This window comes from Pelophylax lessonae (genome assembly GCF_965119305.1).
Source record: "Pelophylax lessonae genome assembly, chromosome: 12".
Classification (NCBI taxonomy): domain Eukaryota; kingdom Metazoa; phylum Chordata; class Amphibia; order Anura; family Ranidae; genus Pelophylax; species Pelophylax lessonae.
The window spans coordinates 119,536,809-119,549,991 of record NC_138779.1 but is presented as its reverse complement, the minus strand read 5'-3'; the positions used below and the strand labels follow the sequence as shown (position 1 = coordinate 119,549,991).

The 13,183-nt window shown below is 40.0% G+C and overlaps 1 protein-coding gene across 10 annotated transcripts in view; it reads left to right on the top strand.

Moving 5' to 3' along the window:
* The window catches only part of LOC309568217 (myosin-10-like), a 311,346-nt gene that overhangs the window by 214,518 nt on the left and 83,645 nt on the right, over positions 1–13,183 (top strand). For 3 of the 10 annotated variants that reach the window (XM_082273871.1, XM_082273872.1, XM_082273868.1), the window contains exons 5-6: positions 1,006–1,108; positions 6,472–6,505. In XM_082273871.1, coding sequence (XP_082129997.1) covers positions 1,006–1,108; positions 6,472–6,505 — 137 coding nt within the window. Of the gene's footprint in view, positions 1–1,005; positions 1,109–6,471; positions 6,506–11,052; positions 11,077–13,183 lie in introns of those variants that run through there. The other 7 variants (XM_082273875.1, XM_082273874.1, XM_082273870.1 and 4 more) reach the window with 3 other exon arrangements.

Genomic DNA, 13,183 nt, shown 5'->3' with positions numbered 1-13,183 from the left:
GACTGTATGTTAATAGTTCATTAAAAACACAAGAGTAACACTCACATTTAAAAAAAAAATGTCACACCGGCTTAACAAGCTCATATGTATAATATGGCATTCCTATGGACTTACACAACTTGATCCCAGCCGTCACTCAAGGTTCGCATGCGTGATGACGTCACTGGCGTAAACCCCACCTCTTTGGACTTACGTCTTTTTGTACCATTTGATGGAATTTCATATATCCTTGTGCATTTAATGATTTGTTTTTTATTTTAGTGCTGCACTTTTATCTTTTTATATTTTATGTAGAGTATCAGAGTTTAAAGTGCTAGCAGCTCTTAGAACTATACTTAAATCGCCTGTGTGATTTTTATTATTTAAACTATAGATATTCTATAGACAGATTGAAAATCAGCCCGGTTGCATTTATGGCCTTTCCCATTTGTGAGAAATCAATTTAACTATTGTTGGAAAAATTTTGTTTAATCAGAGTATTCTGACAGTGGAGGAGTCCCTGCTGTCAGAATACAACAACGCAGGATTCCTCCGTACACCTCACTTGTGTAAACGGGGGAATTTATTCAGTTTTCTTTTCGATCAGCCTGCTGGCTGATCCAAAAAACATAATCATTGTATGGCCAGACTGTGAATTGGATTCCTATTTTTTTTTGCACAATTATATGAATTGTTAAATCGCTGTTTTGCACATATTTATTTTATTGTATGGATTTATTTTAGCATTTTTTTTTATTATTTATTTATTATTATTTTTTCTTAAAGTGGCAGACACCTTATTTAAAAGGATAAGCATACCTTTTTTTTTTCTTTTTGATTTATTTGTTAGGTTTGTATTCAGCCTCACTTGGTGCAGCTGTCAATATTAATCTGAGTGCAGGTTTTATACAAATCTCTTGGTTTATAACTACATTATAGAATGTGAGAAATAAGGATGCAGCGATTTACTGGTTCAGTGGCAGTTACATCTGCTAGAAGATGTTAAGTCCAGATTTATGTTTGCAGTGGGGAATCGGGAGCAGGAAAAACAGAAAACACCAAGAAAGTCATCCAGTACCTGGCCCATGTGGCCTCATCCCACAAGGGGCGTAAAGAACACACGGCTCCGGTAAGTATCTGCTCTACCGCTAAAGGCAGCCTATGACCTTGTTATCTAATATACTATGCAATAACGTGCTCTACGGTATATTAACACAATTAGAGTTATGAGCTATTTCAAATATACTGATGAAGTGACAGATTGTTTTATTTGCTCTTATATTAAAGGTAATTGTAAACCTAAAAAAGATTTTCGGTTGAATGAAAAGATAATTGCATCCAGGACTGCAAATTCAGCATTGGGTGTAGCTGTGTGTTAGTGTAGATAATAAATCCTTAAACCAGTGTTAAACCCCCAAAACAAAAATGTATTGTATTGCAGCTTACCAATCTGTAGATGGCGTCTTCAATAGTTTTCTTTGTTTATGTTTTTTTTCCTTAAATTTCACCAGGTGATCTGGCCAGTAAATTTTTTATTTTACAACTTCCTTTAACAGACCAGCAAAAGTGTCAGTTAGAAGTCTGAGACAAACCATGCACACTGAACTCTGGCCTTAATGCCTGGGAGAAAAAGGAGCCAGAAAAATGCGGTAAAGGCCGCATTTTTTTGCATGTATGTTTATGCATGTTTGTGCATTTGGTGTTAATGATTTCTGTTGGCCGGAATATTATTTTATTCTAGCCATTAGAATGTATTAATGCGCATTTATGTGCTTTTTTTTTTTTTTTTAGCCCAGGGATTTTTTTTTTTTTTCTATCTCAAAACGCTCCTGCTTCTAAATGCCTATAACCTCCTATGTGTGCATGGACACCCAGGTTAACATGGAGGGAAATTTAGAGGCAGAGAAAAAAAGTCAAATAGGTGTTTTTGAACTGCAGTTAGCATGAGGCTTTAACACTAACAGGAGTATTGACAATGCTCAGCTTTTATTTATTTAGGTAAAACCTTTATCCCACGGAAAAAAAAACTATTAGTGTTGGTTCACACTATGGCGACACAACTTCGGGGTGACTTAATGCAGTCGCCGTGCACCGCGACTTTGGCGCGGCTTGCAACGACTTCACATAATGGAAGTCAATGCAAGTCGCTCCGACTTCGCCCAAAAGTAGTGCAGGAACCTTTTTCTAAGTCGGAGCGACTTGAGTCGCTCCTATTAGAACGGTTCCCATTGCATAGAATGGAGCACAACTTGTTAGGCGACCAAGTCGCCTGACAAGTGGGAACAGTGTGAACCGGCACTTACTGTAACTGCTTAAAAAGAGTTACAAGTGTGTCACTTACGTAACATCCATCCAAATCTGCTAGCACACCTAAAGCCAGTATAGCCAGTATACACGGGCTGAATTTCGAGAGACAGCCGCCGGTTAAAAAAAAAATGGCCGACATTCTGGCCGCGTGTATCTCGGTCTGTTCGACAGAAGCCAGCCATTTGGTCGGCTTATGCCGGTATGTTTGACAGAGGCCGGCCATTTGGACAGCTTCTGTCGGATGTACATGCTGGAAAACCAGCACTTGACTGACTCCCAATCAGCGCTCTCAGCCAGCGACAGAGGGAACTGATCGGAGTGTTCTGGCGCATGGTTAGTACATCGGCTCTGACCGGAGCTGACAGTTTTTTTTTTCGTTCAACCCGAAAAAAAAAAAATGGTGTATACACGGCTTTACACTACCCCTTCCCCAGACTGACAATGCTGCTCTCCAAAGGTTGTCTCCATTGCTCCTCCATTCAGAATGGAGACACCCTAAGACATAAAGTGTGTTGCAGTCTGTATCACCAGGGGAAAATAAAGGAAAGAAAGTCTAAAAAAAGAAAATGAATGCAGCCACCACATCTAAATCCTCGTACACACTACTAGTTTTTTTGTTCAACCCACCAGTGCTGAACGAAAAAAAACTGACAGCCCAGGAGGAGCCCCTGTACTAACTATCCAACGTTAGTACAGCGATCCCCCTGCTGTTGTATTGTGTTCTGACAGGGGGAGGGCACTCATCCCCCCACCAGAGCACACTCCTGTCAGCACTCTTAGCCATTGGCTTAGAGCACTGATCGGGACCCAATCAGAAGACCTTTTTCAGGCATGACACTGCGACAGAAGCCTGGTGGACTGGCTCCAGTAAACACGGGCCAAATGTCAGCCTGTTTCTATTGAACCGGCCATTGCCGCCCGAAATTCAGCCCGTGTGTGCTAGGCTTAAGGATTGGTAAGCTGCAATATATTATTTTTTTTGTTTTTGGGCTTAATACAACTTTAGGGGGGAAGTCAGAATGCTGACTGCAAGTTGTTGAATCTGTTCATTTTTAAACAAAGATAATTTATATATAGTTTTGTCATATTTAAAAAAAAAAAGTTAATATTCAAATGCAGTGTGCAAAGTTATGGCTGCACAGAGAACCAAACCAAAAGACTGCATGTTATTCATGGTATAAAGGGCAAGTCAAGCACATATCATTGCCTGCCAGCTGTATTGAGCAAGAGATTATTGTTGGCCAAGCATGCTTAGATATCCGAAGTCTTATCAGGCAATTGGCATGAAATTATTGTATGTATGACCTGAATATGCCAACCGCGCTTATTAATACCCATCTCAAAACTGCCAGTCCGGTTGTTGGTTATGTTTCTACATAGGCCACTCATAATACCATTGTTGTAAGAGTATGAACTTGGTGGACATCAATCTTTGTTCAACCTCATAAATTATGAAGTTATAACTTTAAATTGTGTGGCTTGTGGTCTTCCCAAAGTCAAGTATTTTGTCTGACTTGTGTTGATTTTTTTCTTGTTCAATTGGTCTCAAGCTTGGAGCTTGAAAATATGTCCAAAATAACTACTGACTATTTATAAGTGAACATCTCCTTTAGCTCTAGGTACAGGACAGTGTGAGTACATCTGAAAAGTTATACTTGTCTTTAGAAGGCATGCAATGCCCATCAAGAGCTAGCTCCATCAACCTCCCCTGTGTCTCTGGTGCCTCCACCATTCAGATTTACATGTGAGCCTCCATGACCTCAAAGTTGAGTTTTCTGACATTCTTAGTAGCATGGTCAGGAAACTGACAGAACTAGTTTATCTGTAGTAAAACTTGACAGTCTAGAAAAACTTTATATTTCAGGTGTCCAGCTCACCCTCCCCCCAAATCAAAAATGTGTTTATAGCCCATACATATTTATTTCTTTTCGATAGAGCAAGTAAGGAAAAGAGCAATTTTGGGGTTTTTGATACCACTGTCCTCATTGGCGAAATTTTCCTAATTTTCTGGCAAGACAGATAGTGGTGGGAAATCTATCCCACAGGAATAGGGACAAAAAACATAATTTCTCTTTCGTTCATCGACGGACAGAGCGCTCCATAAATCATAACTTTTGGGTTATATTGCCTCCTCTAGGAGTGGGACTAGGCAGAACAAAAACCACCTGGCTATGTCAATGGGCTGTCCTCAGCTTGGTAGATAACCCCCCTCTCTAGGTAATCAGTTTTAATCTGTCTAGTCAGGAGTAAGGACCTAGGCTCCCGGCTGGGATCTCTGGTCCTTTCTTGCATCTGGGCGACGGGCTGGATAATCTACATCCAGTGGTCCCCCTAGCCAAGCCAGCAAGCGCGTGCAGACTGCAGCTACGCGCTAGGCCGCGACATAGCCTCACAGACGGACAAGTTTGCAAGGCGGCCACTTGGTCGTCGGTGCGTATCTTACAAAATTCTATAAGGTAGATACTTTGGCATCTGCGGATGCTTCGTTTGACTGCAAAGTTTTGCAAGCTGCTGTTTAAGAGGGGCTGTTCCCTCTAGAGGAATGTTTTTCTTTCAACTTTTATTTTTTCAGATGGGGCTCCTGTGTCCTGGTTAAGTGCACTTATGTTTAGCCTTTAGCCTTGGATTAATTTACCCACCCCTCCTTTTCCTTTTGGCACTGCTTTTGGATGTTCCACTAGTTATGATTTATGGAGCGCTGTGCCCATCGATGAACGAAAGTGACGGAGTTCATAGATGGACACAGCACCCACCCCTCTATAGAGTTCTGATACTTCTAATACGGCTTGCTACTAAACTGATTACTTAGAGTAGAGAAGGGGTTATATGCCAAGCTAAGGACGGCCCATGGGCGTAGCCAGGGGTTTTTTGTTTTGCCTAGTCCTACTCCTGGAGGAGGCAATATAACCCAGTAGTTATGTTTTTTGGAGCGCTGTGTCCATCGATGAACTCCGAGAAATGGATTTTAGAGCGAGGAAGGGTTGGAACTCTTTTTTGCCTTCCTGTCCTGGTGACAGCTGCTCCCTTTTTCATGTTACAAAAGCAGGTTGTGAGGGAGCTCCTCATACCTCCTTCAGCCTGTTTCACATGGTTTTCAGCTTGTATAAGAGCAATGTGAACAGCAAGCTTTGACAAAGCATTTGCAGAGTTTTCACCAAGCTTTCTTGAAGCTTTTAACGTACCATTCAGCTCCACTTTATAAATGATATCAGAATAGCTGCGCTATGCACCACAAGTAGATCTTAGTAAATAGTTGAAAAAGCAGCTACACAAAAACGATTCTGAAATAATCTAAATGGATGTGAATTAAGGGATGTAGCGCTACATTATTATCACATTTCTAATGAAAGTGTTGATTTCGGCTCTAAACAAGCTGCCAGCAGGCTTTAGAACTTCACGAAGCCTGCTGAAGCATGCTAGCTGCTTGCCTAAAGTGGCAATCAACACTTCCATTAGGATCTGTGTTCAACATTTACAAACTGGAGTTAAATGGTACTTTAAAAGCTTCCTAAAAGCTCTGCTAATGTTTTTTCAAAGCTTGCTGTTCACACTGCTCTTATTCAAGCTGAAACCCATTTGATAAATAGACCCCCTTCCATCTGTTTCAATGTGTTCGATAAACATTAACCCAAGATTCATACACTACCCTTGATTGAATTTAAAAAAATTTATTAATTCTGGGTGAAAGTTTTGTGAATCATGGGTAAAAAAGATGGATACATTGATCCCTACGTGTTATTAACTTTTTGAAAATAGTAGCAATATCACACCATTCATTGTGACATAATTTAACTGGAATAAATGTATGATCTTTATGTTGATCCAGTAAAAGGTATACCAGCCATAGAATCCAGTTTCCCTTGGGAACAGTCCCGCCACTGGAACTGCAGACAGAAAAAATGAAAACATCTGAGGTGTAAACAGTAATTATTCTTTTCTACAATGTCTGCACGTATTACAGTGGGATCACACATGTTGCATGAGATTTGTAATGGAAACACTACAATGTCTGTCTCTTGAGTAGGCACAGAAGCAGCACACTTGTAGTTAAGAGAGGCCCAAGTGTTGGGAGCAGCATATTTGGCTGCAGTACAATGCTGGCTTCTCTGACTGACAGCAGAGAGCCCTGTCGTTTCTAGTCACTAACTGTCTTTCTTGATTATTTTGTGCACTTACTAATACCAGATGGAATCTTTCAAATCTATTAAACACCAGGCAAGTTGACTTTGTGTGCATCCTGCATGGGTTTTGTAATGCATGCCACTAGCACAGTAGTCCCGCACATTTATAGTAAATGTCATGTAATAATTTCTAAGATGAACTGTCCCCGAAAGACTGATTCCCCCAAAGCCGATGAGGTTTCCACTTCTTAGATCTCTCAGTGACTCCACTGGTGAAGTCTTCCTACAGGGTTCTTGTGATTTCCAGTGATCAGGGTCAGACTGTTTCACAATGGCTGCCGTAGTTATGTAGAGTTGGAAATTCAGTTGTAGAGATCTTTCTCTTGGAGTCCTTGAGAAAAGTAAGAAGCCAATAAACAATTTATTTGGCCAGTATTTGGTAATCAGTTCAGGGTCTTCTTAGCCTTAAGGGCCTTTTTCGACTGGCATTTGTTCACTTAGATGAGCTTTGATTTTCCATACAAGTCTATGGGAGTGCAATATCCGCTTGAAGCAGGTCAACTGCATTTCAGAAGAAAGTCAAATGCAGATATAATGTATCTGTCAATGAACTCTGAAGGATCTCAGAACCATGTCAAACTGATGCCATCAACGCAAGCTCAAAGTCTTTCAACACAGGCCATTAACGGGATCCATTGCAAATTGAAACTAGACTGTAAGCCAAGATGACTTTCAAGTCACCATTTTTTTTTACACGCAGTAAACTGTGATGAATCATAGGGAGTGCAGTAGATCAGCATCCTTATTTTTAAGAGTAGTGCATTGACTAAACATGGGTTTTAATATTCTGTCTTGAAATTAACATTCTATCATTCTGTTAAAGTGGTTGTTAAGCCACTACTATAAAATAATCTAATCCACTCTGTAATATAACACTAAGTGCTCCTGTGCCTGTCTTATAAAAAAAATATTCAGATCTGTACCTATATCAGAGCGTCTCCCAGCGATCAGCTGATCCCTGGGCTCTTTTCTCTACCTGGCTGACAGCTCCAGTGGGTGGGCCCGAGCACTGCTGCTGACATCAGACGGGGAGGAGAGGAGAGGAGAGAGAGAGTGGAGCGGTCACGTGATCGCTGGCATATTTTTTCTATAAGACAGGCACAGGAGCACTTAGTGTTAAATTTACAGAGGGGATAGGGTTATTTTATAATAAATATGAGAGCAGTAGGAGTGGAGGGGCGGGCACTGACACAGCAGACAGGGAGGGGAGTGGGGAGAAGGACATAGGAGACAGAGAGCAGGGCTGCGGATGACGGAGGCACGTACACTGACCACGGTGTCAGGGCTCAGCAGTTTACGGGGGGGGGGTAGAATCTGGCAGGATCAGCCAGGTTTTTTTAGGTGATACAGGGGGCCAAATTACACAGCACAAGCGCTGTGCTGTATACCATGTTTTAAGGAAACAGTATCTTTTTTTTTTTTTTTTATTGGATAACAACGCTTTAAATATGTTTTTCTGCAGCTCCTTTGAAATCTGTTGAATTGTATTCATGGAACTTAACCAAAAAGCTAGATGGAATGAAATAGTTGCAGTGATTAACCACAAAATAGAATTGGTGAACCCCGTGGTATTATGTGGATTTCTGTACAAATTGTTCCCTAATGTCTTACTTTTGAAGCTGACTTACTTCTGTGTTTTGGGTTAATGTCTTGTCACCCAGCTTTGATTTAGGTGATGCCCTGATATTCTTCTGTAAAATATCTTGATACATTGCTTTAGTGAATTGTTAGCTCTGCAAAAGAAAGCCATGCAGGCCTAAAGGCAGCAAAGTAGGCTGCTCCATCCACTATTCTTCACAGTTGGGATGACATTTTGGTGTTCATGGGCTATATTTCTTTCTTTTTAACATAGCATTTGTTGAATATTCAGGTGGTCTGTGCTTTAAAATGTAGCATTGTGTTTTGGAGAGCAGTGGTTTCTTCTCTGGTGCCTTTCCTTGAACGCCATTTATGTTCAGTGCTTTTCCTAGTGAACACATGAACTTTAGCAAGTTGCAAAAATGTTTGCATGTACTTTGCCATTACCAGGCGGTTCTTCATCTGCTCTTTTAACATTGTGCATTGCGCCCTCGCTGTAATCTTTGCTAAATACCGACACCAACAGTGTTGTTTTTCCTCCTTTTATTGACTCTTTTTGTGGATTGATGAACATCCAGGCCTTTAGAATGGCTTTTGTTGCCTTTTCCTGCTTTTTGCTTTTTCTTTCTATTTCGGCACTGTTCACATGAGCAAATCCTTCTCGAAAAGAGCATGTAACAAATTTGTGTGTTTGATATAAGGCTGGGCATACACTATTAGATTTCTATTGACTTTCTGAAAATCTTTATTTTTATAGGGCTTGGCAAGTCTGTCCCAAGGACTCCCAAGTAATAGGATATCTCTTTTTTAAGTACACAGACAGCAAAAATGCACATTTAATTAGTGTAGTGGGGAGGAGTTGCTTACTTTGCCATACTGTCCTGTCACACCTGTACCTTCTCATTTCTTCCCCTGTGTCACCGGAGCAGGAAGTAAGGAACTTTGACACCCTCCCCAACACAGCAATAATAACTTGATAGACATTTTGACTCTTACCCCCCTTTTTTTTCGCCTCTTACGACTCTATCTACCTCTGGCTAGGGAAAGAATAAATAAGCCTTTTTCAGCAGGGTTCCTCTGGGTTCCATGAGCAACTTCTGCCTCTTAGATGAGCAACAACTTTTACCAATTATCTTTTTAGCTATTTCTAAGGTAGGGATTCTTCCCAAATGACTACACATGTAGTCATATAGTGTGACCATCACACTAACATACTGTGAGCTGTAGATATATTAGTAATTAGTGGGGGTTCCCTGAGCCCAAAAAGTTATTTCAAGGGTTCCTCTATGGAAAAAAGGTTAAGAAAAGATGGACTAAGTTTTCAGTACGTACCCAGTAGGTGACTCAGCCCATCATACTCCATCTAAAGATGCCATGTCACTTTTGGCTAGACTTTATTTTACTTACTAGACATTGATGACATATTCACATGTATTCATACTAAGAATTATAGCCTAGGGGTTAGCTACACATCCATTTGAATAGTTATTGCCATTATTATTAGTGACAGACACAGTTTGTGTTACATATTACCTTTTAACTACTAGAGAGCGAGGTGTAATTGCAATGACATCAGCTATTTTTAGTGACATATGGAAGCAGGTGCAAGAAAAGCAATACTACATAGATTTATTACCTCTCTAGTACCACTTTGGATTCAGTTTTCTGTACATTTAAAATTGACGGTGATAAAGTAACTTAAACGTGTGCATGCATGCATGCGTTAGCAAGCATTCAGGCTTCTGCATAGATTACCTTTCTTAAATGCAGTTTATTTAGTTGCGTGTGGCATGAGTTTAAACTGAGGTTCTGCTGTTCTCAGAACACGGGTCAGAATAAGAGTAAATGTGGTTGCTATTTAGAGCAACATGTAAGAAGCCCCCAACCTGATACTTCTCATTTCAACACGTTATAGATGATGGTTATACAGTCTATGCCTCAAAATTACTACTTAAGACATTTTTTTCAATGTTACTGTGAGAGGCAAAGTCGATCTGCAGAGCTGGAAGTTTGGGACTTAATTGACCATTTTTAAAGCAAACATATGCTTTGCCGATCCAGTGCAAAATAACGGGTTTACTGTAATGCCCCCTCTTCCCTACTCAGTAGAACATACCAGTAGAACATACTTTGCTCTCTTGATGCTCCATTTAGTTACTGGGTATAAAGAAAATACCCTGTACTTCTAAATATATGGGGTGGGGGGGATTGGACTCAATCTTTGTGACCTTGCTGGTGCTTTATAATTGGCCCATCACTGTAATGTGTGGGTGGCTTGGGAATTCTAAGTTCCCGACTGGACCAACTCAAAGCATACACTTGGTGGTCTTCCTTGGAGTGATGGGTGAGTGAAGGAAACAAATCTACATCTGGTGAGTCTAAAAAGTGAAGGAACCCATAACTAGGTAAGACTATTGGGTACAACAGACCTTATTATAAACCCTTGCTAGGCTTTTCTTGAAATGTCTTTACATCAAGTTCACTTTGATTAACCAACATTATAGGATTCCTTCAATATAACAATGTATCAATTACTTCTGAACAGAAACATGCATGCTTGTGTGTATTGGGTCAGCTGATGTCCCCAGACCCTGCCTAGATGACTGATATTTTGTTAGGAATTGATTGGCCAGGTTGCACTTTCATAGTTGATGACTATTCATAAGGTCAGAGTTGAGGAGTATGCTTAATGGATAAGCACATACACCTGGCTAATACAATCATACATATTTGTGACAGTCCCTTCATCATTCTAGAGAACATGCAGTCAATCGTCAGATCCTCAAACCACCATCTGTCTATTTTTATTTTTAACCTATTGTTTACTCATCAGTTTTCTGTTTGGTGTTTTCATTTCCTTTAAAAAGTTATTATTATTATTTTTTTTTTTAATTGACATAGTTTTTATTAATTGCTTATAATTAATATTTCTTTTTTTTTCTGTCATTAACATTTGTGTTATCTATTTTTTTTCTTTTGTTTTTTACGTACTGTTTGTGTTTTGACCCAGAATTCCAGTACCATGTCATATGTGAGTAACTCATTTTGTTTTATTTTATTTTATTTTATTGTAACATTTATATTTTTGTATTAGTTTTGTATGTGTTATATATGCACTTATGAGTGAGTCACACTTGCAGTTCCAAACAATAAAATCAGACATGCATATCAAGCAGGCTCCATCCAAATCTACACTACATTAAAGCAATGCTTACACCCTTTTTCAAATGTGAGTTTAGCTTGGAAAAATAAATAAATATATATATACATATATATATACTGTATATGCACACACACAGTATCTCACAAAAGTGAGTAAAACCCCTCACATTTTTGTAAATATTTTATAATATCTTTTCATGTGACAACATTGAAGAAATGACACTTTGCTACAATGTAAAGTAGTGAGTGTACAGCTTGTATTAGGCTCCATGAACACGGGGCATTGTTAAAAGTCCCTTTGAATGCTGGAATTTTTAGGACGTTTGAAACGTCCGTTCAGTCGCGTTTGTACCCGCGTTAAGCGGGCGTTTAGCAGCGTTTGCGTTTAGAAGCATTCCTAGAGGTCATAAAAATTATTCCCCTTTAAAATGGAAAAACGCGAACGCTAAACGCGGGTCATCGCGTTCGGACGCGCTCAGACGCGTTCGGACGCGTTTGTGCGTTTGAAACGCCGGGAAACACACGTTCGAACGCAAATAATTGCGTTCTAAAAACAGTCCCTGAACGCAACTGCCTGCAAATGACTGTAAACGACCTGGTGTACATGGACAGATAAGATAAAATGTAGATGGGTTCAGGGGCTTCTGAAAAAAACGCCCAACTGCTCCTAAACGGCCATTTCCAGCGTCCCGTGTACATGGAGCCTAACAGTGTAAATTTGCTGTCCCCTCAAAATAACTCAACACACAGCCATTAATGTCTAAACCGCTGGCAACAAAAGTGAGTACACCCCTAAGTTAAAATGTCCAAATTGGGCCCAATAAGCCATTTTCCCTCCCCCACACTTTAAACAATTTCTTTTTTGCTAGACCAACAGAAACATCTTTTACAAATAGTTATATGTGCATTTAGATAATACACCTATTAGAGCATTAAATGTATGTTGAAAATGCACTTGCACCCAGACTATGCATATTAAACTATTTACATTGTATTAACATGCAGTAAAATAGCTTTTAAATAAATCCCTGACCTCTCTAGATGCTTGTAATGTGAAGCTATTCATCCTCAAGGTTCTTAAAGGTCATGTACACAGGCAGTTTGAGGCATCTACTGAAAATTGAAGGCGTATTTCCACTCCTGGAAGATACAGCTGCTGTATCTGTCTCACATAGGCTTGAAAATATGCCCACAATTTACACTGGAGGCCTCAAAGCCAGTTTTAGTGATTTCTAAGGCAGGCAATGCACGGTTCGAATCTCAGTTAATTCAGCAGGAACCTGCTGAGATTTGAAGCATTAATGGGCAGGCTGAATGTACCAAGTTGATCGATCAATGAACTTGGGTACAACCAACCTGCCGAATTCGCTTGCAATTATCACAAGCAGCTGCTGTAGCCGCTAGCGGATATCACTGTCTTCTCCTTGCGTAAACGGCTTTCCCCTCCCCACCCGCCAGCAGAAGACAATGGCCCGGCAGGAGGGATTCCCGCATCAACACTATCTGTGTTGATGGGTGAATTGAGCTAATTTCTTTCCTACAACCTGTGGTTGCAGGAAAGTAATTTGCTCTGTGTATGGCCGGCCTAACCATTTAGGACCACCTTCTGTGTGTTTACATTAGAGGGCGGCCAGACTGCCAAGACCAATGCCTGTATTGTAAACTTTAAAAATTAGTTTTTGTACAATACTTATAATGACAGATGTGAGGCTCTGTTTTAAAAAACTTTACTTCTTGTTCAGAATATATTAATACTTTAGTGTGTATGATCTGGACACAGGTTCACTTTACCATTAGGGTAAGTATAATCTATTGTTGTGATTATTGCTACATCAAAATATTATATATTCTATAAGTATCAGTGTCAGATGTTTACAATGAAAATGTTGTATACTTTAAGAGTCGGTTCACACTATGGCGACACAACTTCGGGGGCGACTAGTGAAGTCGTCATGCACCGCGACTTCGGCGCGACT